Raw genomic sequence first — 27,149 nt, forward strand, 5'->3', positions numbered from 1 at the left:
CGTTTTGGGATTTGCAGGCGGCAAAGACTCAACTCTGCAACTGTTCAGCTGCCAGTGTAGCGCGAACGCAGCCATCACAATACTAATGAATCAGCCTATTTGTTTTCCAACAAGTTTTATTTATAGACTCATATAATTTTCACCTGTCACAGAGTATTAGATTTTTTTAATTAAAAAAAATGTAAAAACCACTGTAACTCACAGGCCTTACATTAAAAAGGAGGTGGGCCGGATCCGTCTGCAGGTGGGAGTTTGCAGACCCGTTCTAGAGGGGTAAGCTAATGGTTTAATGACCATAGCTGCTGCTCACACATCAAGACAGACAGGCAGGGGCCAGGCACGGTGACTCATGCCTGTAACCTCAGCACTTTGGGAGGCTGAGGCAGGCGGATCATTTGAGGTCAGGAGTTCCAGAGCAGCCTGGCCAACATGGTGAAATCCCGTCTCTACTAAAAATACAAAATATTAGCTGGGCGTGGTGGTGAGTGCCTACAATCCCAGCTACTGGGGAGGCTGAGACAGGAGAATCGCTTGAACCTGGGAGGCAAAGGTTGCAGTGAGCTGTGATCACATCACTGCACTCCAGCCTGGGTGACAGAGTGAGACTCCATCTCAAAAAAAAAAAAAAAAAAAAAGACAGGGTCCGAAGTGTGAGTCCTTGATTCCAAGGTGGTAGGTGTAGTTAGGGAGCTGAGATTCATTATTTTTCTAATTCGTGGTCCAGTTACCTTCAGAAATGGCCCCTGGGGTTATAAGACCAGGAGGTAGGGCCAGGCCCTGGGGAGAGGACAAGGGGCTGGCAGTGCTGGAGCGAGAGTCCCAGGGAAGGACCCACTCCCCATCAGGGTGGGAGCTGGGACAGGTGCAGGCGCAGAATCTCCTCTGCCCGCTTCAGGTACTCGGCTGCCTTCCTCTTCACACCTTCCTGGCGGGCAGGCAATGGGTCACCTGTGGAGAGACTGCTCAGCTGAGGCACCTGGGCACCACTGGTCTAGTCGGAACCCCTAGTCTGGTCCTTTACAATTCACAGAGCATCACCATGTGCTTTTCCCTCCTCCCGGGGGCCCAGCGTCCATTCTCCCCATTCCACAAATAAGAAACCTGAGGGCACAAGAGGTTAAAAAAAGAAACAGAAACAAAAATCTGCCCAAGGTTACACAGCTGGTCAGTGAGGAGCAAGAGCTCCTGATTCTTGAAGTGCTTGTTTTTTGCTCCCTTCTTCACTGCCCCATCTGGGACCCAGGCCTGACCCTCCACCCTCAGTCCCTACTCACTGGGCACTCCCTGGAGTAAGACGTGTACACCATCTCGGTAGCCCTGGAGCGCGGCAGCGTAGGCGCCTGCCTTCTCATCACGCAGGGCCTGGGTGATGAGCTCTGTGGCCTGGCTTAGATAGGCAGGGGTGGGCCCTTCTTCCCCGTCCTCTTCCTCTTCCTGCCCTCCTGGTTCCCAGGGTTCCTGGTCCAGCCTTCCCGACTCCACCTCCATAGTTGCCAGCTCAGCCACATGGGTGGGGCTGGGGGTTGCACCTTCTGCAATCAGAGAGGACTCAGACTAGACGAGCCCTTCCTTTCCCAAGGCCCTCTGCCCAATTCCCGGACGTCTCTTGTCCATCAGGATATCAGCATGTCCCCAGTGGAGGGGACCAATGCCAGAGCAATCCAGAAGTCGCCTGTGGATCAAAAACTAGCTATGATCTATTTGATTGATAGGGTTCACGTGCTTTTGTAAAAACAGCCTTATCTTCCCTTTTTTTTTTTTTTTTTTTTTCAGACAGAGCTTCATTCTTGTTGCCCAGGCTGGAGTGCAATGGCATGATCTCAGCTCACTGAAACCTCCCATATGCTGAGTGACTGTCTTACAGGAGCTGTCTGTGAAGGGTCTTGAAAAGATCCTGGCTGGACACAGTGGCTCATGCCTATAATCCAGCACTTTGGGAGATTGAGGTGGGAGGACTACTTGAACCCAGGAGTTTGAGACCAGCCTGGGCAACACAGTGACCTCTCATCTCTACAAAAATTAAAAAACTTAGCTGGGCATGATGGTGAATGCCTGTGGTTCTGTCCCAGCTATTCAGGAGGCTGAGGTGGGAGATCACTTGAGCCTAGGAGGTAGAGATCGCAATGACCTGTGATCGCACCACTGTTCTCTAGCCTGGTGACAACAGAGCAAACTCTGTCTCCAAAAAAAAAAAAGAGAGAGAGAAAATAGTAAAGCTCCTGTCCAGCAGGGCCTCAGCTGGCAGAAGGGCAGAGCACTTGGATGCCTGCCACCCAGAGGCCAGGCACAACAGCCCCGGGACACCAACGCTGCCTTTCCCTCTCATTCCTTTGTCCCACTCCCAAACACTGGAGAGTCAGGAGCAGGGAAGGGAGGAAGCAGAACAGGAAAAGTAAAGAGCCAGGCGCCATGGCTCACGCCCATAATCTCAGCACTCTGGGAAGCAGAACTGGAAAAGTAAAGAGCCAGGCGCCATGGCTCACGCCTGTAATCTCAGCACTCTGGGAGGCTGAGGCAGCTAGATCACTTGAGGTCAGGAGTTCGAGACCAGCCTGACCAACATGGCAAGACCCTATCTCTACTAGAAATACAAAAATCAGCCAGGTGGCACTCGTCTATAGTTTCAGCTACTCGGGAGGCTGAGGCAGGAGAATTGCTTGAATCCAGCAGGCGGAGGTTGGAGTGAGGTGACATTGTGCCACTGCACTCCAGCCTGGGCAATCCAGAGCAAGACTCGATCTCAAAAAAAAAAAAAAAAAAAAAGGCTAGGCACAGTGGCTCATGCCTGTAATCCCAACACCCTGGGTGGCCGAGGTGGGTGGATCACCTGAGGTTGGGAGTTGGAGACCAGCCTAACCAACATGGAGAAACTTTGTCTCTACTAAAACTACAAAATTAGCTGGGCATGGTGGCGCATGCCTGTAATCCCCGCTACTTAGGAGGCTGAGGCAGAAGAATCGCTTGAACCCAGGAGGCGGAGGTTACTGTGAGTGATCGTGCCACTGCATGCCAGCCTGGGCAACAAGAACAAAACTCTGTCTCAAAAAAAAAAAAAAGTGAAAGGAGATTCCTCACAGCCGCAGGTCACTGGTCAGGCTTGAGCCAGGCGGAGTGGGGAGGCTGAGACCGGGAGACGGCGGTCCTAATTCAGACAGGATTAGACTTTTTTTTTTTTTTCTGAGATGGAGTCTCACTCTGTCGCCCAGGTTGGAGTGCTGTGGTGCGATCTCGGCTCACTGCAACCTCCGCCTCCTGGGTTCAAGTGATTCTCCTGCCTCAGCCTCCCGAGTAGCTGGGACTACAGGCATGCGCCACCACGTCCGACTAATTTTTTGTATTTTTAGTAGTGATGGGGTTTCACTCTTGACCTCATGATCCACCCAACTCGGACTCCCTAAGTGCTGGGATTATAGGCATGAACCGCTGCGCCCCGCCAGGACTAGACTTTTTCTTGCCTGAGGGAGAGAGCTCACATGCCTTAAACTGACCAGAAAGCCATGGGTTTGTCTGCCCAGGAGGTCACCAAAGGGTGAAGAAGGGACACCAACAAAACAGGCTTAAAACCGCTCAGATCAAAATGGAAACTCTCCCATGATTATCCCTGAGTGGGACCAGCCACTCCACACCATGCCAGCAGTGACATCATAAACTTGGCAAATTTTTTCTTTTCCTTCTATTTTTAAAATAGGTTTTGCTTTGTTGGTTTCTTTTTGAGATGGAGTCTTGCTCTGCTGCCCAGGCTGGAGTGCAATGGCATGATCTCGGCTCACTGCAACAGCCTCACCTCCCGGGTTCAAGCGATTCTCCTGTCTCAGCCTCCCGAGTAGCTGGACTACAGGTGCGCGCCACCATGCCTGGCCTTATGTAAGTTTTTAATTTTAATTTTTGTATTTATTTATCTTTCTGAGACAGAGTCTTGCTCTGTCACCAGGCTGGAGTGCAGTGGCGCAATCTCGGCTCACTGCAACTTCCACCTCCCAGATTCAAACGATTCTCCTGCCTCAGCCTCCCAAGTAGCCGGGACTACAGGTGCGCGCGCCAGCACGTCCAGATAATTTTTGTATTTTTAGTAGAGACAGGTTTCACCATGTTGGCCAGGATGGTCTCAATCTCTTGACCTCATGATCTGCCTGTCTTGGCTTCCCAAAGTGCTGGAGTTACAGGTGTGAGCCACCATGCCTGGCCTTATTTAAGTTTTTAATTCTAAGAATAACAGGCCAGGTGCTGTGGCTCACGCCCATAATTCCAGCACTTAAGGAGGCTGAGATGGGCAGATCACTTGAGGTCAGGAGTTCAAGACCAGCCTCACCACATGGTGAAACCTCTTCTCTACTAAAAATACAAAAATTAGTCAGGCACCGTGGCGTGTGCCTGTAGTCCTAGCTACTCGGGAGGCTGAGGCAGAAGAATGGCTTGAACCCGAGAGGTTGCAGTGAGCAGAGATTGCATCACTGAGCTCCAGGCTGGGTGACAGAGTGAGATTCCGTCTCAAAAAAAAAGAATAACAGACATGGGGTCTCACTATATTGCCCAGGCTGGTCTTGAATTCCTGGGCTTACATGATCTTCCTGCCCCAGCCTCCCAAAGTGTTGAGATTACAGGTTTAAGTAACTGTGCCAGGCCTTGCCAAATCTTAGAATGAAAAACTCCAGTGTCTCGGAACTTGGGACTGTCAAGTCCCAGGATCTCAGAGCAAGAAGGTGCCCAGGACCCTGACCTCCATCGGGGGGCCCTTCTATCTCTGGCGTCCCCAAATGCCAGTGGCTCCAGGCCCCCAGAGGGGTTTCCCTTTGTGGCTGCTCTTTGAGCTCAGACCTCATCCCCATTGACCAGCAGGCCTCTTGCCTTCAAGATCTGCAGCCAGACCCTGAACTCCCACCATGAGCTTTCACGGAAGGAACTAAAATGTCCCAGGGCAGTGTGACCTGGCTCTTTCTAAAGCCTTCTCAGTGAGACGGCCCCAACGTGGGAAGTGCGTCTTTTCCTTCCTCGTGGCTACTCGCTGCACAGGGGCATCCAGCACACCACGCATGAGCCCTGGCACGGGGCTTCTAATTCTCAATGAAGCTGCTATTGGCCCAAAGGGCAGCATTGTGGAGGGGGTATCTTTCTCAGATCTGCGCAGGCACTGAGCAGGCTAGTGAGGCTCTGCCTTCCTCCCTGTCCCAAGGATATCCTGCCCTGGCTCCTTCCCGGCTGTCCCAGCTCATTACCTTCCTTGGAGAAGGGGTCGAAGAGTGCAAGCTCAGCCTCAGTGAGGGGGCCTCGGGCAGGGGAACCGGACGCCTCCTCGGTGCTCCCACAGTTAAAGAGGAGATCCAGGGCCTCCTGGGCAGGGCTGGATGGTGGGGGGTCCGCTGAGGAAGAGATAATTGGGGACATGAATACCTGCATTTATTTCTCAGCTTTCAAAATGGAATTACTCTCTCCCTAAACCCTTGCAGCAACCACGGGCATAGACAAGCCTATTATTAGAGTTTGCGCCCATTTTACAGATTACCAAACTGTAGTTCAGAGAAGGAAAAGGACCTGCCCAAAGTTCCTCAGCCAGCAAGCGACAGACCCGGGACACACACACATTTCTCACTAAGATCGCTGAGGAGGGAGTGTGGGCTCCCTCCCCACTCTGCACCCTCCAGCCCTGGTTCCCTCCTCCCACCCCGATGTACCTGGCACCTCCAATTCCTCGAAGCCCCTCCTTTCTGCAGGGAGCGGCTGGGGCAGCCGGGGGTCATCAGGGGGTGGGGTGGGGATCAGAGGGGGTGGCAGGATGTGCAGGTCCCTGGACGCTTCTGAGGGTCGGGTCACCTCCCCACCCTGCAGGACAGAAAGACCAGCCATGGGGAGTCATGGGGTGCAATCCGGTGGCACGTACGTGGCCCAGGTTCTGGGAAGATGGAAGGACCGGGTGCACATACCCGGAAAAACTCCTTGAGCTGGGGGCTGTTGTTGAGCGCAGGTATGTGCACCGTGAAGCGAAGCAGGTCCTCTGCCCCCTTTCGCCGCTCCTCAATCACTGAGGCTTCAAACCGGCCTACAGCCCCCACGACAAGGAAGAGGGGAGAGTGGTGGTGACTCACAGAGGCTTCTGCCCCAAAGCCACTTTTCCTGGTCCTGCCAGAGATGCTCTTAGCAACTCACTGCCCTCCTACCCATCTTCCCAGCAGTCTTCCCCGGCTCCTCCTGGGGTGAGGTAGGGGCTTCCAGGAGGGATCAGTCTCCCTATTCATTCATTTGCCAGATGTTTACTGAGCACCTACTATATGCTAGGCTCAGGTGTACAGGGGAGACACAAGTCTCTGCCCTTGTGAATATCATATTCTATACAGGGAGACCTAGGTAGTTAACAAGAAACAAAAGCATTTCTGATGGCTTTGATCTAATGAGGAGAAAAGTAAGGCTCAGAGAGGTAAAGTGACTTGCCCAAGGTCACACAGCAAGTAGCCTCCCTGTTTATTTTTTGAGACAGGGCCTGGCTCTGTTACCCAGGCTGGTGGGTGTACAGTGATCTCAGCTCACTGCAACCTCTGCCTCCTGGGATCAACCTGCCTTTCCACCTCAGCCTCCCAAGTAGCTGGGACTATAGGCGCACACCTCCATGCCTGGCTAACTTTTGTATTTTTTGTAGAGATGGGGTTTTGCCATGTTTCCCAGGCTGGTCTTGAACTTCTGAGCTCAACTGATTCACCTGCCTTGGCCTCCCAAAGTGCTGAGATTACAGGTTTGAGCCACAGTTTCATTGCTCTGTCCTAAGTATTAAATAGAGCAGGCTAACTCTGGTCCAGTTACTGTGTGGCCAGTCTGCGGCACTCCCCACTGGCCTGACAGCAGCGATCCTTCTCCTTGCTTCAAAAGAACATCTCGGCCAGGCACGGTGGCTCATGCCTGTAATCCCAGCACTTTGGGAGGCCGAGGCAAGTAGATCACTTGAGGTCAGGAGTTCAAGACCAGCATGGCCAACATGGTGAAACCCTGTCTCTACTAAAAATATAAAAATTAGCTGGGCATGGTGGCGTGCGCCAATAGTCCCAGCTACTCTCATCCCAAGTGCTCCTCAGCCACACAGGGCTCATGGCTACTGTTTTGGAAGGCACAGGTCTACAGGAAATCCCAGCTGTGCAGCTGTGGCAAGGAATCCTGGTTCTGCCACCTACAGGCCAAGACCCTTCACCTCACTGAGCCTCAGCTCCCTTACCTTGTAAATGGAGCTAATAGGCTGGGTGCAGTGGTTCACACCTGTAATCCTAGAACTTTGAGAGGCCAAGGCAGGAGATCACTTGAGGTCAGGCATTCGAGACCAGCCTGCCAACATGGTGAAACCCTGTCTCTACTAAAAATACAAAAATTAGCCAGGTGGGGTGGTGCATGCCTGTAATCCCAGCTACTTGGGAGGCTGAGGCGGGAGAATCGCTTGAACCTGGAAGGTGGAAATTGCAGTGAGCCAAGATAGTGCCACTGTACTCCAGCCTGGGCAACAAAGTGAGGCTGTCAACAATAATAAAAAAGAAAAAGAAAATGGAGCTAATAAAGACAGGAATTTTTTTTTTTTTGAGACAGAGTTTCACTTTTGTTGCCCAGGCTGGAGTGCAGTGGCGCGATCTTGGCTCACTGCAACCTCCGCCTCCTGGGTTCAAGTGAGTCTCCTCCCTCAGGCTCCCGAGTAGCTGGGATTACAGGCATGTGCCACCACGCCTGGCTAATTTTTTGTACTTTTGGTAGAAATAGGGTTTCACCATGTTGGTCAGACTGGTCTCGAACTACTGACCTCAGGTGAGCCACCCGCCTTGGCCTCCCAAAACCCTGGGATTACAGGCATGAGCCACTGCACCTGGCCCGACAGGAATGTTAAAAGGCTCAATACCCCAGCACTTTGGGAGGCTGAGGCGGGTGGATCACAAGGTCAGGGGTTCGAGACCAGCCTGACCAACATGGTAAAACCCCGTCTCTACTTAAAAAATTAGCTGGGTGTGGTGGCACGCACCTGTAGTCCCAGCTACTTGGGAGGCTGAGACAGGGGAATTGCTTGAACCCGGGAGGCGGAGGTTGCGGGGAGCCGAGATCATGCCATTGCACTCCAGCCTGGACGATACAGTGAGACTCCGTCTCAAAAAAAAAAAAAAAAAGAAAAAAGCGCAATATACAGGGTTAGGCTGCTCTGAGCCTCAGTTTCCTCATCTGTCAAATAAGGTCATCCCTAAAGGCCCTTCCAAACGTGTATCTGCCCAGAGATTCAGTCCCTCTCTATCCAGCCCCCACTGGCAGATGTCCCCTTTGCCCAATGCTCCCTCTATCTTCGGCCTGAGTGCCCGGATCTAACACTCACCAAACACCTGGGCCCGGGGAAAAGCAGGGAACTCCTCCAGGCGGCGGAAGAGGTTGCGGTGGGTGTAGGCCAGGTCTCCATGCAGCTTGCGGAAGTCGCTGTACCGCTTCCAGACGACCACCTACGAGGGACACAAGACTTGCCTGGGACTGGCAATGGTGGGAGGCAGCCACCTCCATGCCCAGTCTGCCCCCAGGGGGTGTGAGGATCAGGATGCAGCACTGCTTTGCCCAGGGCCGGGGAGGAAGGAGGGCCGGTGTTCAAACAGAGTTACCAACTGCTCCTTGTCAGTTTCCAGATCTGCAACTTCCCTCTTCCTCCCAGGAGCCTCACCTCTTTGACATCCTCTGGGTCCTTCTTTGAGATGAACTGAGAAAGAAAGGCAAGAGCCAGTTGAGACCAGAGACCACCAACTGATACCTTCTCACCCTGTCATGCCCAGACGCCTCCTAGTCCCCCGCAAGGGGCAGTGTCCTTTGGCCACTGGGATCTGGCATCAAGGCACCCTGGCTTTAAGCCTTTGAGTGTAACCTCAGCAATTTTTCCACTATGCACCTCAGTTTCTCCATCTGTCAAACAGGAGGAACCCTGAAGGCCCATTTGGACTACTCCAACCTCAGCCCAACAATATTTTGTTTTGAGACAGAGCCTTGCCCTGTAGGCTGGAGTGCAATGGCATGATCTTGGTTCACTGAAACCTCCACCTCCCCAGTTCAAGCCATTCTCCTGCTTCAGCCTCCCGAGTAGCTGGGATTATAGGCACGCACCATAACACCCGGCTAATTTTTTGTATCTTTAGTAAAGACAGGTTTCACATTGTTGGCCAGACTGGTCTCCAACTCCTGACCTCAAGTGATCCACCTACCTTGGCCTCCCAAAGTGCTGGGATTACAGGCGTGAGCCACTGCGCATGGCCATCAGCCCAATTTTTACCCCAGTTCCTTGAACAGGCCAAGTCCCTGCATCTCCTTCTGAAACCAAATAACCCCAAATCTCCAAAGAAGGGAGGTTCTGCCTCAGGAACACCCTTCCTTAAGGGAGAAAGTCCTGTGCTTCAGCACCCTGGACACAGAAGGAACCATCGCTGGAGCTAAAGTCCCCTGGAAAGGCGGATGGGTTTGAGGTGAAAACAGGATTCAGTTTTCATCATGTTATGTTCATAATAATTTTAAAATAATGTCCTATGGTTTAGGGTATTTGATGGTTTAATAACATCTCCTATGCTGGGCACAGTGGCTCATGCCTGTAATACCAACACTTTAGGGGGCCCAGGTGGGCAGATCACTTGAGTCCAAGAGTTTGAGACCAGCCTGGGCAACATAGTGATACCCAGTCTCTGCAAAAAATACAAAAAGTTAGCTGGGTGTGGTGGCGTGACACACCTGTAGTCCCAGCTACTTGGAAGGCTGAGGTGGGAGGATCACTTGAGCATGGGAGGCAGAGATTGCAGTGAGCTGAGATCACACCACCGCACTCCAGCCTGGAGACAGTGAGACGCTGTCTTTCACACACTAAATAAATAAAAACATCTCCTATTCCTTATCCTAGACCCCACTGAGGCAGACATAATTAACATGCCCACTTAAAAGATGAGGAAATGGAGGTTCTGAGAGGGGTGGCCATACAAGGTCACATACCAAGTAAGAAGGACAGCTGGGACTCAAACCCTGGCCTTGGCTTATGACAACAGAGAACTGCCTAAAATATTCTGGTAAAAGAAACTACTTAAAAATCACTGAGTGCTGGGCGAGGTGGCTCACGCCTGTAATCCCGACACTTTGGGAGACCGAGGCAGGCGGATCACGAGGTCAGGAGATTGAGACCATCCTGGCTATTATAGTGAAACCCCATCTCTATTAAAAATAAAAAAAATTAGCTGGGCATGGTGGTAGACACCTGTAGTCACAGCTACTTGGGAGGCTGAAGCAGGAGAATCGATTGAACTCGGGAGGCTGAGGTTGCAGTGAGCCACGACTGCACCATTGCATTCCAGCCTGGGTGACAGAGCAAGACTCTGTCTAAAAAAAAAAAAAAAAAAAAAAAAAAATTGAGTAGCCAGGTGTGGTGGCTCACACCTGTAATCTCAGCACTTTGAAAGGCTGAGGTGGGTGAATTGCTTGAGCTCAGGAGTTTGAGACTAGCCTGGGCCACATGGCGAAACCCTGTGTCTACCAAAAAATTCAAAAATGGCTGGGTGTGGTGGCTCATGCCTGTAATCCAGCACTTTGGGAGGCTGAGGGTGGGCGAATCACTTGAGGTCAAGAGTTCAAGATCAGCCCGGCCAACATGGTGAAACCCACTCTCTACTAAAAATATAAATTAGCCAAGTGTGGTGGCGCATGCCTCTAGTCCCAGCTACTCTACTCAGGAGGCTGAGGCAGGAGAATTGCTTGAACCTGGGAGGCAGAGGTTGCAGTGAGCCAAGATCATGCCACTGCATGCCAGCCTGGGCAACAGAGCAAGACTCTGTCTCAAAAAAAAAAAAATTAGCTGGGTGTGGTGGCATGAGCCTGTGTCCCAGCTATTCAGAAGACTGAGGTGGGAGGAGGATGGCTGGAGCCCAGGAAGTTGAGGCTGCTGGGAGCTGTGATCACGCCACCACACTCTAGCCTGGGCAGTAGAGCAAGACTTATCTCAAAAAAATAAAATGAAAGAAAATAAAAACAACATATACGAATATACACCTGATAAAGGACTCATATCCAGAACTGATCAAGCTCTCCTACAGATCAATTTTAAGACAAATGACTTTTAAAAATGGGCAAAATGCAGCTGGACACAGTGGCTCACACCTGTAATCCCAGCACTTTGGGAGGCCAAGGCGGGCAGGATCATCTGAGATCAGGAGTTTGAGACCAGCATGGCCAACAGGGTGAAACCCCATCTCTACTAAAAATACAAAAATCAGCCACGTGTTGTGGCTGTAATCCCAGCTGTAATCCCAGCTACTTGGGAGGCAGAAGCAGAAGAATCAGCTTGAACTCAGGAGGTGGAGGTTGCAGTGAGCCAAAATCACGCCACTGCACTCCAACCTGGGTGACAGAGCAAGACTCCATCTCAAAAAAAAAAAAAAAGGCCAAAATACTTGAACCGGCACCTCCCACAAAAGAAAATGTTTAAATGGCCAAGAAGACTCTGAAAATATGCTCAAGATCATTTTAGTCATCAGAGAAATACAAATTAACACTCCGGTTAGACACCACACAACCCAGCAAAAATGGCTGAAATGAACAGGAAAGATACTGATGACAGCAAGTGCTGCTGAGAATGGAAGTATAAAATGGTACAGTCACTCTGGGAAACTGTTGCCAATTTCTTTTTTCTCTTTGAAGATTCCAGAGGTGACTGCAATTTCTAGTAAAGCTATATATACATACACCTTTCCTATGATCCACCAATTCCATTCCTAGGTATATACCAAGGAGAAATTAGTGTATAAATCCATAAAAAAATTTGTATATGAATGTTCGTACAACTTTATGACTTAAAATTTTTTTCAAGACAACCCAAATGTCCAACAGGAGAATAAATGAAGAAACAGTGATAAATTCATACAATGGGCTACTACACATCAATAACAAAGAACAAACTTCTCCAGCCTGGACAGCATGGCAAAACCCCATCTCTGCAAAAAAAATACAAAAATCAGCTGGGCTTGGTGGCTCACACCTGTGGTCCCAGCTACTGGGGAGGATAAGGAAGGAGGATGGCTTGAGCCAGGAAGGTGGACACTGCAAGATCACACCACTGCCCTCCAGCCGGGGTGACAGAGTAAGACCCTGTCTCAAAACAAACAAACAAAACCCCCTAAAATCCCCAAACTACTGAAATATGCAACAGCATGGATAAATTCCAAAAACATAATATTGAGTAAAGAAAGTAAAACACGGCCAGGCGAGGTGGCTCATGCCCATAATCCTAGCACTTTGGGAGGCTGAGGCAGGCAGATCACCTGAGGTCAGGAGTTGGAGACCAGCCTGACCAACATGCTGAAACCCTGTCTCTACTAAAAATATAAAAATTAGCAGGGCGTGGTGGCATGCACCTATACTCCCAGCTACTTGGGAGGCTCAGGCAGGAGAATCACTGGAACCTGGGAGGCAGAGGTTGCAGTGAGCTGAGATCACGCCATTGCACTCCAGCCTGGGCAGCAGAGAGAGACTCCGTCTCAAAAAAAAAAAAAGGGGAAAAAAGTGGCCAGGTGCAATGGTTCACACCTGTAATCCCAGAACTTTGGGAGGCCAAGGTGGGTGGATCACTTGAGGTCAGGAGTTCCAGATCAGCCTGGCTAACATGGTGAAACGCTGTCTCTGCCAAAAAGTATGAAAAGTTGCTAGGCATAATGGCATGTGCCTGTAGTCCCAGCTACTTGGGAGGTTAAGGGTGGGAGAATCTGAACCCGGGAGGCAGAGGTTTGCAGTGAGCTGAGATCAAGCCACTTCACTCCAGCCCAGGCAACAGAGTGAGACTATCTCAAGAACAAAACAAAGCAAGCAATGACACAAAAAAGCCACTGGGAAGACTTACAAGAAAAGGTTACAGTTCCAGCCAGGCACGATGGCTCACACCTATAATCCTAGCACTCTGGGAGGCCAAGGCAGGCAGATCACTTGAGGTCAGAAGTTTGAGACCAGCCTGGCTAACATGGTGAAATCCTGTCTACACTAAAAATAAAAAAAAATTAACCAGACATGGTGGCATGCGCCTGTAGTCTCAGCTGCTCAGGAGGCTGAGGCTGAGGCTGAGGCTGAACCCAGGAGGCAGAAGTTGCAGTGAGCTGAGATTGTGCCACTGCACTCCAGCCTCTGTGACAGAGCGAGACTCTGTCTCAAAAAAGAAAAGGAAAGGAAAGGAAAAAAGAAAAAGTTCCCACACCAATCCCACCTCCGGTCTGTCTTCCCAGGGACAATCTTTTTATTTGCATTAAAAAAATTTTTTTTTAAGTTTTGTGTGTGTGTGTGTTGTTTTTTTAAATATTGAGTCAGGGTCTCGCTATGTTGCCCAGGTTTGTCTCAAACTCCTGAGCTCAAACGATCCATCTGCCTCAGCCTCCCAAAGTGCTGGGATTTACAGGTGTGAGCCACTGAGCCTGGCCTTATTTGCATTTATTTAGGCATAGAAAAGACAAAAGATTTGGGGAAAGCATAAATAGCTAAGATTCTGCACTTAGATCACTTTGAAAGTGTCCTTATGTGCTTGCTTAGCTTTTATAGTTAACTAATATACCAGCTTAATAGTCGCCTAGTTGGCCAGGCACGGTGGCTCACGCCTATAATCCCAGCACTTTGGGACGCCAAGGCAGGCAGAGCATGGGGTCAGGAGATCGAGACCATCCTGGCTAACCACGGTGAAAACCCGTCTCTACTAAAAATACGAAAAATTAGCTGTGGTGGCATGCGCCTGTCCCAGCTACTTGGGAGGCTGAGGCAGGAGAATCGCTTGAACCTGGGAAGCAGAAGTTGCAGTAAGCTGAGATCGCGCCACTGCACCCCAGCCTGGGGTGCATCTCAAAAAAAAAAAAAAAAAAAAAAAAAAAAGGTCAAAAGTCGGCTAGTTGAAAATTCTAAAAGTACAAAAAAATTACAGTAAAAAGTCTTCTCCTAACTCCTGTCCCCAGTGACCTAGTTCCTCTTCCTGGGGAACTTCCTTGTTACCAATTCTTGTATATCATTCTACAGGTGTCCTGTTTTATTGTTTTACTTTTAATTATTTTCATGGTTTCCTCCATGTCTCTATAAAATGTACTTACGATGTTGCTATTGCTTCACATATCAACTCTAGCCTATTGACTTCCTGCTGTGACCTTGATATGGCGACTTGCTCCTTAATCAGTCTGAACTGCATGAATTTTCTTCAACCATTGACCAGTATTATTTTTTGAAAAATTAAAAATGGTTAAACTCGTTAAAGGGATTTTATGTAAGATCAAACAAACCGATAAACAAAACTTACTCTACGAGATTGGCGTACTAACTAATATTTGGGTTAAACCAGAGTTTTCATGTTAATTTAGAGGAATTCACAGCTTGATGCCTAGACCCTACACACCGAGCGTGGGCACACTCGCCTTGCCTACCTGGGAACGGCCGTCCACGCCCTTTTAAAAAAGACAGCACCCATCTAGGGCCCCGCCCCCTAATGGTTAAAGCAGCAAACCAAATCTCGTACCGCAACCTCCCCTTAAAGGGGAAACCCATTTCTGGCGTCTAAATAGGGAGCAGAGGCTGCAGCGCTTTTCCTTAAGGTAAAACTCGGCGCTCCTCTGGTTAAAAGGGTAAAGGAAGTGCTGGGCCCCACCTCACCTGCGCGGTTACTTTGTACTCGGTGTAGCCTTTAGGGTGCGTCCTGGGGTCCGACACTGTGTAGTGCCGCAGGAAGTCATCCTTCGCCTGGCGGGACATGAAACCGAGCTGGAGCTAAGCGGAGCGGAGCACCGGCCTCCACCTCCTCGCCGTCCCCACCCCTCCAGCCCGGCCTCCACCCGCCACCGCTTCTCCCGGGCCTGCGCCCTTCTTCCTTCGGCGCAGGGATTTGATCGCAAGTGACAGCGCTGTTCTGGTCGCTGGCGTTCGGCTAAGGGAGCGTCTAAAAAGTTCCCTCTCTGTGGTGAAGCGTAAACCTAGGTAATTGGAAAGATCGGTTGGGGAGGTTGTGATTACTTGTCTCATTTCTGTTCTTTTTTTTTTTTTTTAAGACGGAGTTTCGCTCTTGTTACCCAGGCTGGAGTGCAATGGCGCGATCTTGGCTCACCGCAACCTCCACCTCCTGGGTTCAAGCAATTCTCCTGCCTCAGCCTCCCGAGTAGCTGGGGCTACAGGCGTGCGCCACCATGCCCAGCTAATTTTTGTATTTTTTTAGTAGAGACGGGGTTTCACCTTGTTGACCAGGATGGTCTCGATCTCTTGACCTCGTGATCCACCCGCCTCGGCCTCCCAAAGTGCTGGGATTATAGGCGTGAGCCACCGCGCCCGGCCTCATCCACCCGATGCTTATTGTGTCGAGTATGTGCAAGACAACGTCAAATTATTTCCCTGTCTCCCTCCACAGGATTCCACAATTCATATCTTCTGGAAAGTAGAGGAAGCAAAGAACGCTGGAGAAGCAGGATGGTGTCATGGGCTCTGAGTCACGACTCTTATTAGCTGTAGGACTTTCCCCTAACTACGCAGCCTCAGTTTCTTATCTGTAGAATGGAAATGTTTATAATATAATCTACCTAGGGCAGTGGAGCTTTTTTGCAGTGGGTTTGCTGCCAGAACACAGATGTCATGAAAATCACCGTTAAATCAAAGCCAAAATGGGGCTCGGGGCGTGGTGGCTCATGCCTGTAATCCCACTTTGGGCAGTGGAGGAAGGTGGATCACGAGGTCAAGAGATCGAGACCATCCTGGTCAACATGGTGAAACCCCGTCTCTACTGAAAATACAAAAAATTAGCTGGGCATGGTGGCGCGTGCCTGTAATCCTAGCTACTCAGGAGGCTGAGGCGGGAGAATTGCCTGAACCCAGGAGGCGGAGGTTGCGGTGAGCCGAGATCGTGCCATTGCACTCCAGCCTGGGTAACAAGAGCGAAACTCCGTCTCAAAACAAAAAACAAAAAACAAAAAACAAAAATTAGCTGGGTGTGGTGGTGCACACCTGTAATTCCAGCTACTCCGGAGGCTGAGCTGGGTGGATGGCTTGAGCCCAGGAGGTTGGGACTGCAGTGAGCTGTGATCGGGCCACTGCACTCCAGCCTGGGCAACAGAGCAAGACTCCATCTCAAGAAAAGCGAAGCAGGGGGAAAAGACTCAGTTCAACATTGTCATCTGATTTGGGCAAGTCCACCACTACCAGCCATCTGATCTACAAACGTGGTGGGATCCACAAAAGAACTCATGAAAATTTTGAGGAGGCTGCTGAGATGGGAAAGGGCTCCCTCAAGCATACCCGGGTCTTGGGTAAACTGAAAGCTGAACGTGAGAGTGGTATCACCACGGACACCTCCCTGCCGGCAATTGAGACCAGCAAGTACTATGTGACCATCATCAATGCCCCAGGATGCAGAGACTTTATCAAAGAACTGATTACAGGCACATCTCAGGCTGATTATGCTGCCCTAATTGTTGCTGCTGGTGTTGGTGAATTTGAAGCTGGTATTTCCAAGAATGGGCAGACGCGTGAGCATACCCTTCTGGCTTACATTGTTGGTGTTAACAAAATGGATCCCACTGAGCCACCCTAAAGAGGAGAGATGGGGGAAATCATTAAGGAAATCAGGACGTACATTAGCAAATTGTCTACAACCCTGACATAGTAGTATTTGTGCCAATATCTGGTTGGAATGGTGACAGGTGAGAGCCAAGAGCTCACAGGCCTTGGCTCAAGGGATGGAAAGTTACCTGTGAAGATGGCAATGCTGTGGAACTATGCTGCCCAGAAGCTCTGGTTCTGCCCCTCCAGGACATCCACAGAATTGGTGGTATTGGTACGGTCCCTGTGGGCCACGTGGAGACTGGTGTTCTCAAACCCGGCATGGTGGTCACCTTTGCTCCAGTAAGCGTTAGAATTGAAGCGAAAATCTGTTGAAGTGCAGCATGAAGGTGGGAGGCTTAAATATGATACACAGTGCTTTGTGCAGAGGAACCACTGTGAATAGCCACTCTTGTTCCGGAACTCAGATGTACAGGCAAGGTGCCTTGGTCTTCAGAAAGAAGCAAAGCATGGCATGGGGCTCATGCCTGTAATCCCAGCACTTTGGGAGGCCAAGGTGAGAGGATTACTTGAGGCCAGGAGTTCGAGACCAGCCTGGGCAACATAGTGAGACCCTGACTCCACAAAAAATGTAAAAATTAGGTAGGGGCCAGGCACGGTGGCCCCCTGTAATCTCAGCACTTTGGGAGGTCGAGGCAGGTGGATCACTTGAGGTCAGGAGTTCAAGACCACCCTGGGCAACATGGTGAAACCCTGTCTCTACTAAAAATATAAAAATCAGCCAGATGTGGTGGTGGGTGCCTGTAATCCTAGGTACTTGGGAGGATGGGGCAGGAGAATCCCTTGAACCCGGGAGACAGAGGTTGCAGTGAGCTGAGATTGTGCCATTGTAACTCCAGCCTGGGTGACAAGAGCGAAACTCTCTCTCTCAAAAAAAATAAAATAAAATAAAAAAATTAGCTGGCCATGGTGGCATGGGTCTGTACACCCAGTTATTCCAGAGGCTGAGGCAGGAGGATGGCTTGAATCCGGGAGTTTGAGGTTACAGTGAGCTATGGAGTCACTGAGTTCAAGGTGGCAGGGAGCTATGATCATGCCAGTGCACTACAGCCTGGGCAACACAGTGAGATGCTGTCTCAAAAAAAAAAAAAAAAAAAAAAGCAGACTCCAGATCAGATGCTGGTGGCTCTGAATTGGGTGGCTCATCTAGCAGGTGTTCAGGAGGAGGCCGGGAATAGGGGATGTCCCCTCGTGCAACACACACCAGGACTCCTCTGAAGACCCCTTCAGACATCACTCCCCTCTCCAAAGTTCCCTCAGCAGGGCTGTTGCTTCAGTTTCCTTCTCACCCATCTTCCCTCCCTCTCTGGGGCAGCATCTCCCACATTCTTCCCTTTCCCCTTCTTTCTCCCTGTTCCCTCCAAGCCCTTTTTCATCTAGAGCAATTTAGCCCCTGGCCTTCTCCAGATCTCCCACCCCACCAGTTCCCTCACCAGGAGGAGCAAACAGAAGGCGGCAGTAGAGGCCAGGCGCGGTGGCTCACGCCTACAATCCCAGGACTTTGGGAGGCCAAGGCGGGCAGATCACCTGAGGTCAGGAGTTCGAGACCAGCCTGACCAACATGGAGAAACCCCATCTCTACTAAAATACAAAATTAGGCATGGTGGCACATGCCTATAATCCCAGCTACTTGGGAGGCTGAGGTAGGAGCAATCGTTTGAACCCGGGAGGCAGAGGATGCAGTGAGCTGAGATCACACCATCACACTCCAGCCTGGGCAACAAGAGCAAAACTCTATCTCAAAAAAAAAAAAAAAAAAAAAAAAATTCAGTAACAGGGTGATGGGAAAATAAAAAATTAAAAAATTAAAAAAAAATAAGGCAGCTGTGAAGCGGGAGAGGCTGCAGGGGCCCCACACTGGGCTGCCCACCACACTCCCTCAGGGGCTGCTACCCGAGCTCACCCAGGGAATGCTTGACCATGTGGTGGAGACCTCTGTGATGAATTATCACCTTGTTATTTTCATATTTGTCTATAACTATGAATAATTCACCTTTTCTTTCTTTTTTCACACAGAATCTCACTCTGCTGTCCAGGCTGGAGTGCAGTGGCGTGATCTCAGCTCATTGCACTCCAGTGGGTAGCTGGGATTTCAGGCACACACTATGTCTGGCTAATTTTTGTATTTTTAGTAGAGACAGGGTTCTACCATGTTGGTCAGGCTGGTCTTGAACTCCTGACCTCAGGTGATTTGCCCACTTTGGCCTCCCAAAGTGCTGGGATTATAGGCGTGAGCCACCAAGCCTGGCCTAATTCACCTTTTCAAGAAGAGCATTGTCTCCTCAGGGCCCTTGGGAGGACATCAACACTGGGGTGACACTTGTGTCAGTGGGTGACTGACTTCACATTAGTTGAATTTGCTTACAGGCCTACTGGTTCAAATAATGACAATTATAGCTGACACTTACACAGTGCTTATGGCATACAAGACACCAACCGGGCCAAGCGTGGTGGCTCATGCCTGTAATCCCAGCACTTTAGGAGGCTGAGGCGGACAGATCACCTGAGGTCAGGAGTTTTGAGAATAGCCTGGTCAACATGGTGAAACTCCGTCTCTACTAAAAATACAAAAAATTAGCTGGGCATGGTGGCGCGTGCCTGTAATCCCAGCTACTCAGGAGGCTGAGGCAGGAGAATTGCCTGAACCCAGGAGGCGGATGTTGCGGTGAGCCGAGATCGTGCCATTGCACTCCAGCCTGGGTAACAAGAGCGAAACTCTGTCTCAAAAAAAAAAAAAATACAATAATTACCTGGGTATAGTGGAACGCACCTGTAGTCCCAGCTACTTGGGAGGCTGAGGCAGGAGAATCGCTTGAACCTGGGAAGTAGAGGTTGCAGTAAGCCGAGATCGTGCCACTGCACTCCAGCCTGGGTGACGGAGTGAGAGTCCATCTCAAAAAAGAGACACCAACCTGTTTGGTCCTCGTTCCAACACTAGGAGGAAAACTGAGGCACAGAGAGGCTAGGCAAGTTGCTCAGCATCAACCAGAGAGTGGCAGAGCCAGGGTTTGGCCAGAGTCCAGGTTTGAGAGCCTGAGTCCTTTTTCTAATACCAGGTCTGTCTTGTAAGGAGGACAGGGCAGGGGCTTCTAATTTTGTACAGTGAAGGGCAGTTTGTTCATGTTCTAAGCTTGTCCACTCAACATTAACTTCCCTTTTTCCACTCTTAAGGAAACCCAGGCCGGGCATGGTGGCTCATGCCCGTAATCCCAGCACTTCGGGAGGCCAAGGTGGGAGGATCACCTGGCTGCCACTGCGAATTGGGAGCTGAATTTCAGCCCACATTCCATGCAAAAAGCTGGAGCCCTGGTCTGGAGCCGTGTCTCTTTTTCTAATTCATATCTATGAGGGCTGGAGTTCCCCTGGTGAACTGTCTTCCCCTTCCTCTACCTGGAAAACTACTCAGGCTTTACTCCCAGCTTTAATGTAACATCCTCTGGGAAGCCTGCCTGGGCTCCTCTAGATGGGAGTTAGCTGCACCGTGTCTCATGCTTCTGTAACTTTTTCTGCATCGCTTTGATGTAGCCATAGTTCACCATCAGTTCCAATGATCTGTTCCTTTCTGTCCCCTGCTGGACTGTGGGTCCCAGGTGGTCTCTAACGCTGTTGAATCAACAAATAGCCAGGAATCAGGACAAGGAGTGGTTTATTTCACAGCTGAGCGAAGGATGAGGCCCACAGCCTCGGTAGCAGCAGAGGCAGCTTCTGCCCGCCTAGCCCTCTCTTCTTGGTATGGCAGCCAAAGGCCAGGTCAGGAGCGAGGGAGACAGCCAGGGCACAGCCCTCCCGCCACAGAGCAGCAGCGGGCAGCAGTAGCAGCAGCAGGTTGGGGTGGAGGAGGGGAGTGTTAGTCTGGCCGGCTGACTCCCGTCCCCGTGGAGAGTGTTTGGTGAGGGCTGGGAGACCTAGACTGCTAGGTGGGGGGCATCTGGAGTGGCTCATTCAGCTGTGAAGATGCGGCTGGAAATGTCATCCAGGAGCCAGTCGATGCCCTGCAGCAGGTTCTCCCCGGTGACGGCGCTGCAGCCCTGGATGCACCAGTGGTGGCTGCGGATGGAGTCCAGCTCCAGGGCCTGGAGGACGAAGGCGCTGGTGGTGATGGCCAGTGACTGTAGCCCCCGCCTGCCCTCAGCCCCTTCCCTCCCCAGCCCAGGGAGCTCCGCACCTCCCTCAAGGCCTTGCTCTACGTCATCCCATCCAAGAAGCCCCGCTGGCCCCTGGGAGAGTTTGTCAGCCCCCAGGGGCACCTGGGCTCTCTGTCCAGCACCACGCCAGTGCTGTCCCTTAGTGATGTAAATGCAACATGGGCTCCTGAGCGGCCACCAGGATCCAGGCATCATGCTAGGAGCCCCACACGTCCTCTCTCTCATTCCCCTCAAGCCCTCATGAGCCAGGGATTGTGTCAGACATTTCACCAAGGAGGAACCCAAAGTTCAGACAGGCTTGTCTATTTAGTGGCTATGTGACCTGGGACAAGTTACCTAACCTCTCTGAGCCTGCTTCATCATCTGTAAAATAATAGTCCTCACTTTATGAGGTTGCTGTGAGAATGAAATGAGTTAATCCATACGAGGAGCAGAGCATACCAAAAGCACTCACTGTGTGCTGGCTACTGTTACCCCGTGACAACACATGTGCAGCTCTGCGTTCCCCAGGCTGTGGCTACCCCATGCCTTATTAATCACTGGCTCCCCAGTGCCCTGCATAGGTCCTGCCACCTAGTGGGAGCTAATAAATGCTTTTATTATTCTTTTTAAACTTTTTTTATTTTTAGTAAAAGCTTTTAAAATAAAGAAATGTGTGCCCCTTTCCCTCAGTGAGCCTGTCCCAGGGCCTGGACTCACCTCGCGGATGGCGTTAGAGGACAGTGCTCCAGGCAGGTCCTGCTTGTTGGCAAAGATGAGGAGGGTTGCTCCGGCCAGGCGCTGGGGAAGACAAGACAGAGGGGTGAGGTGGGGACTCGAGGACAGACTGACGCCTCCTCTAATGGTGCAGAGCATCTGGGGTGAAGGACTGACCTGGAAGATCAAGGTAAGGCCCGTGGTGGTGGGAGAGGCCCAGGAGGAGTGAGGTGGTGGACACAGTCATCAAGGCTGGCCCATGTGGGCAGAGGCAGCCCTGGGCCAGGGTTCTGGTTACCGCCAACCACCACCAAGGGACACCACTGTCCCCCATGCTCCAGCTTCCTCTTCCATAAACAGGAGGGGTGTTGGGTAAGATGATCCCTGAGCTCTCTGTGGTTCTAGACTGCTCCAATCTGACGACCAGACATGCACAGAGAATGTGAGCATCCCAGAGGCCCATGGAGGTCTGCTGGAAGTGACCTCTCTCTCTTCTGAGTTCACCCTTTAACCATTTTCAGTCCCGACAGGCCTACTGTCCAATTCTGATTCTAGTTTTTTCCACATATGTGTCTGTGACTGGGATGTGGGTGGGCGGGTCTAACCCTTGGGCCTGGACCTGCCTTGACCAGCATTCGATGGCCCTGATCTCGTCTGACCTGCTCCAGTCCCACAGGAGGAGTGTGTGGTGTGCCCAGGACAATCCCCTCTGCCTCAGAATCATTAATGACCCCTTCACTCTCACAAGGGTCCTCATTTTCAACTAAATGCAATGTTGTAGCCTGAATCAAACACTGGAAAGCAAAAAGTACGTTAGTGGAAAAACTGATGAAATTCAGTAAAATCTGTAATTACGATACGAGTAATTCCCCAATGGTGATTTTTTAGTTTGGACTGACCACGGTTAGGTGAGATGGGGAAGCAAGGTAACGGGTATATGGGGAACCTCTGTACTGTCTTTGCAAGTTTTCCTTCTTTTATTTTTATTTATTTATTTATTTTGAGACAGGGTTTCACTCTATCGCCCAGGAGGCTGGAGTGCAGTGGCATGATCACAGCTCACTGCACCCTCGACCTCCCAGGCTCAACTGATCCTCCTGTCTGAGCCTCTGGAGTAGCTAAGACTACAGGTACATGCCACCACACCTGGCTGAGGTCACATAGTGAAGAGTCAGACTCCTGAGCCAGGCTTGATGGCCTCTCAAAGCTTCATGCTGGCCTTGGGTCATCCTCCCTAAAGCCCAGTGAGGTGGATGTCATCATCGCCATTTCAAGGCACAGAAACTGATGCTCAGGGTAGTGACACAGTCACACCACAGGGACATTAACTCAGTTTCAGTCCACAGCACATGTCCTTCCTCTGGCGCCGTGGGCCTCCCATGGTGGGGGCCCAGTGAAGGAATAGATCCTGCCTCTAGGTTTCCCTCTGGGACCATGGACTCCTCCGGGCATCTGCCGAGAAGGCGGCCACAGGTCCACATGTGTGCACAAAGGGTAGAAGTGCCCACCTCCTCCAGCAGCAGGCTCTGGAGCTCCCGCTGGCAGTCCTGCATGCGCTGGCGGTCCGCGCTGTCCACCACCCAGATGAGGCCGTCGGTGCTCTCAAAGTAGTTCCGCCAGTAGGACCGCAGGGACTTCTGGCCGCCCACATCCCAGATGTTCAGCTTGAATCTGGGCAAGGAGCAGGCGGCAGGAGGGTCAGCTGGGCCCCTCTCCCACCTTCCCTGCCCTGCTCTGGGCTGGCTCACCCACGGGGACCCTGCTCACCCTCGGTGCTCCAGGGTCTTGATGTTGAAACCCAGTGTCGGGGAGATGGTGTCAATGTCCTCCCCGTTGAACTTCTTCAGGATGGTTGTCTTCCCAGCATTGTCCAGGCCACTGGGCGCAGCAGGTTAAGGAGAAGTCCCTGTGCTCTGCTGGGTGGCGACATAGTCACAGAGCCCCTCTTAGGGGACTCACCATTTCCCACCACGGTTCAAACTGAGTTGAGCACAGGCCTGGCCATAACTGGCCCATGATAAATGTGAAAGTATCAAGATACAAATATCATCTCTACTGACCAAAAGCTCCTTAGTTTTTTGAACACCTACTATGTGCCAGACCTTCTTCTGGGTGCTGCAGGACAAAGCCCTGCCCTTAGGAAGCTTACACTCTAGTGGGAAGACAGTCGACAGAGAACAAACACATGAGAAAAGAAGGCCCTGCCAGATCCTGGCTAGCGCCATCAACACAACAGAGAGGCTTTCCGAGAGGGCCGTCGGAGGAGGCGCTTTCAGCTTGGGTGCCAGGAAAGCCCTCTCTGAGGTGTCTGGAGCTGAGACCCGAAATACAAGGAGCAAGCTTTTTGAAGAACTAAGGGAAGAACAAATATCTGGAGGCAGCCTCCCTCATCTGTTTCTGGAATATTCCAGACCTGCTACTGCAGAGTGCAAATTAATGGGTGTGCTTCCCTGTGGGAGAGAATCACCCTCCTCTGTCCTCCCAACACTGAAACTTGGTGGGGTGGGCAGGTCCTGGACTCGGCCACCTCTCCCTGCTCATCAAAGCTGAGGCGAGTGACCCAGGCCCAGGAGAGGGGTGAGGAGGGGACTTTCCCTGAGGCCCAGCCTTAGCCCCTGGAACCTGGCTGCTGCTAAGCCCCTGCCCTCAAGCCATCATCCATGTTTCCTTCCCCTCTTGATCATTCCCACTGGCTGATGAGCTTTCTGTTCTTCCTACCTTAAAAAGAGCAAACAAAGCCCTTGATCTCTCTGCCCCATCTATTTATTCATTTATATCTTTCCTTGTTACAGGAAATCTCAGAATAGTTGTTTGTGTTCACCCGTTTCTGCCTTTTTGCTCTTTCTAGAACACACTCCCATCAGGCTTTTGCTTCTGCTGTGCCCAAAACTGCTCTTACCAAGGTCAGTCCCCAAAGACCTCCCTCCGGCCCTCCAGTGCCAGAGCAGCCCTCAGTCATCCACTTCCCACTCAGCATCTATCGGAGGGGCTCACCCTCCTCCCCAGCACAAGTGCTGTCCTCAGCACCCGGACATACCCCCACCCTGGTTGTCCTCCTCACCTCTCTGACTTTATCCTGGTATAACTGGGTTCTCTTCTCGGGGCAAGGCTCATCCCTAGGTGACCGCATCCAGGATCACAGCTTCCAACACCATCTCTATCCTCACAACACCCAAATGTGTACCTCCCACACACGACATCAGTGCCTACATCCAGCTGTCTGCCTGACACTTCTGGGCTGTCCAGAGGCATCTCACATGGCACATACAGGGCTCCCATCTCCCCTCTGAACCTGCTCCTCCCCCAGTCTTCTCCAGCTCAGCAGCAAATGGCTCCTCGCCCTTCTAATTGTTCAGGCCAGAAACTTCCATGACCTCACTACTTCCATCCTGGTCCAAGCCACCATCCTATCTCGCCTGCATCACTGCAGTGGCCTAACTGGTCTGATTCCTTGTCTCCTCTGCACTTCTCATCAAAAGGGAAAACCAAGAACCAAAAGGCCCTAGGTTTCCAGCCAGCTCTCCTAGGACACACTGCCTGCCTGGCCATTTCTCCGAACATGCGTTAGTCCTCCCAGGGCCTTTGCTTTAAAGTGCCCCCCAACCCCAGATTGCTGCATGGTTCAACCCTCACCTCCCTCATGTACTCAATTTTTAAGAGAGTTTCAATTTTTTTTTTTTTTTTTTTTTTTTTTGAGACAGGGTTTTGCTCTTGAAGCCCAGGCTGGAGTGCTGTGGTGTGATCTTGGCTCACTACAATCTCTGCCTCTCAGGTTCTAGTGATTCTCCTGCTTCAGCCTCCTAGGTAGCTGGGATTAAAGACGCACGCCACTACACCCAGCTGATTTTTGTATTTTTAGTAGAGATGGGATTTCACCATGTTGGCCAGGCTGGTCTGGAATTCCTCGACCAGCCTCGACCTCCAGCCTCGACCTCCCAAAGTACTGGGATTACGGGTGTGAGCCACCGCGTCCAGCCATCATAGAGTGGTTTTCTACGACCACCGTAAATTGCATTCTTCTCCATACATATATACATATATACGTACTGGGAGTTCATCCTGTAGCAGGATAAGGCCCTGTTCCCCAGAAGCATGGTCCAAAGCATGGCCCATATATATGCAGTATATATGGAGAAGTATATGTGTATAAATAGAGGCAGGGTCTCACTATGTTGCCCAGGCTGATAAACTCCTGAGCTCAATCGTTCCTCCCACCTCAGCCTTCCAGAGTGCTGGAGTTACCGGTGTGCGCCACTGCACCCAACCCGTATCACATATTCTACTTACTTCCTGTGTTGTCATTTCTACCCCCTTGCATTACAGAATTTCCATGAAGGCAAGATTTTTTTGTTTTGCAGTGAGCCGAGATTGCACCATTGCACTCCAGCCTGGGGAACAAGGCGAAACTCCGTCTCAAAAAAATTAAAATGAAACAGACATGGGCCGGACTCCGTAGCTCATGCCTATAATCCCAGGGTTTTGGGAGGCTGAGGCGTGAGGATCACTTGAGCCTAGAAGCTTAAGGCTGCAGTGAGCCTTGACTGCACTCTGGCCAGGGCAACAGAGCAAGACCCTGTCTCAAAAAATAAAACAGTCATGAAGTGATTATTAAGTTAGATGTGCATGTAAGCGTCTTTTCTCCCCCTGCGGGGCCTGGCACAGAACAGGGGGGAACAGGTGCAGGCGCCTAACTGGACTCAGAAGGCGCACGGGACATTCGGGTCCACACATCCTCAGCCGCAGGGACATCCACGGCCCGCGTAGCAGCAAAGACAAAGAGACGGACTGTTGGATCCACGCTGGAAAGGATCCATGGAGCCCACACCCGCCACCCCGCACGCCCCCGGAATTAGGAGCTCGAGGACGGAGCCGGGGCCTGAAACCCTCGGGCCGCGGGGAGGAGATCAGAGCTGGGAGGGCAGCGGCCCCACGCTCGGGCCAGGCCGCTGGGTGGTGGCGTCCGAGTCACCTCCGGGTCCCACCACCCCTGACACTCGGGCCGCCCGGTCCCGCCACTGCGCCTGTAGGCACATTTCAGCGGCCCTCTGAGCTGGCCCCAGCTCCAGGCTGGGGGTGCGGTTCCCCCTGGCCCTCTGGGGCGATTGGTGGGGCCCGCGTGGTGACGCCAGGGGCAGTTGGGAAGCGCCGGCCGCCGTGTTCCGCTCCCGGCAGGGGGCGCCCGGCACCGCCCGCCCGGCGGGGCCCCGCTACCCCCCGTGGCTCCGGCGCTGGGGAGGATACAGCATGAGCAGTCGCACCTCCCGCTCTTTCTGCTTCATCTTCTTCAGAATGGCCAGGAGCCCCATGGTCCCCGGAGCCCCCTCCCGGCCACCGTTTCTTCCCAGTCCCGGGACCCCGCTCCCGGCCCCTATTGGCTATCACGCCCGGCAACGGCACAGCCGATTGGCTGGCCGCTGGTTTGGTCCCGCCCACGCCGCACGTGACCGCAAGGCCGGCCCGCGCCGCTGCTGCGAGAATCCCTCTAGCGGCGCAGGGGGCTTCAGCGTGGCCGCCCGCCCTGAGGCTGCGCCTCCCGAGGGCTGAGGCTGGGGGAGCGAGGGCGACACCGTCACCCTTTCCCCCGCCGGACCCGGGCACTCGGCCGGAGCGGAAACCTTGAAGTTGTATCTTGGCTGCGTCTGACCCAAGAGTCAGAACGCAGGGCCCCAGGGACGGACGGACTCATCTTGTGGCCAGTGTAGGCCCCAGTTCCCAGAAACACGGTCCACATCC

The 27,149-nt window shown here is 51.8% G+C and overlaps 2 protein-coding genes across 3 annotated transcripts; both read right to left on the reverse strand.

The window, feature by feature from the left end:
• Window positions 1-98: 98 nt before the first annotated feature.
• SNX15 (sorting nexin 15) lies at window positions 99-14,829 on the reverse strand. 2 transcript variants are annotated; one of them, XM_012463015.3, is made up of 8 exons: window positions 14,626-14,829; window positions 8,657-8,692; window positions 8,324-8,444; window positions 5,919-6,034; window positions 5,670-5,817; window positions 5,214-5,357; window positions 1,275-1,532; window positions 99-948 (listed from the first exon to the last, which is right to left on the reverse strand). In XM_012463015.3, exons 1-8 carry the CDS (start codon window positions 14,722-14,724, stop codon window positions 842-844), a joined length of 1,029 nt encoding a protein of 342 aa, XP_012318438.1. In that variant the 5' UTR covers window positions 14,725-14,829; the 3' UTR covers window positions 99-841. The 2 variants fall into 2 exon arrangements, with proteins under 2 accessions (XP_012318438.1, XP_012318439.1); XM_012463016.3 differs by having other exon boundaries at window positions 99-959.
• A 5,375-nt stretch (window positions 14,830-20,204) lies between these two features.
• Window positions 20,205-26,770, reverse strand: ARL2 (ADP ribosylation factor like GTPase 2). Its single transcript, XM_064364755.1, has 5 exons — window positions 26,658-26,770; window positions 23,184-23,294; window positions 22,925-23,087; window positions 21,420-21,500; window positions 20,205-20,648 (listed from the first exon to the last, which is right to left on the reverse strand). The coding sequence occupies exons 1-5, from the start codon at window positions 26,720-26,722 to the stop codon at window positions 20,514-20,516; spliced, it is 555 nt and encodes a 184-aa protein (XP_064220825.1). The 5' UTR covers window positions 26,723-26,770; the 3' UTR covers window positions 20,205-20,513.
• Window positions 26,771-27,149: the final 379 nt, after the last annotated feature.

This window comes from Aotus nancymaae, unplaced genomic scaffold (assembly GCF_030222135.1).
Source record: "Aotus nancymaae isolate 86718 unplaced genomic scaffold, 86718_ANA_hifiasm-v0.15.2.pri h1tg000059l, whole genome shotgun sequence".
NCBI classification, from domain to species: domain Eukaryota; kingdom Metazoa; phylum Chordata; class Mammalia; order Primates; family Aotidae; genus Aotus; species Aotus nancymaae.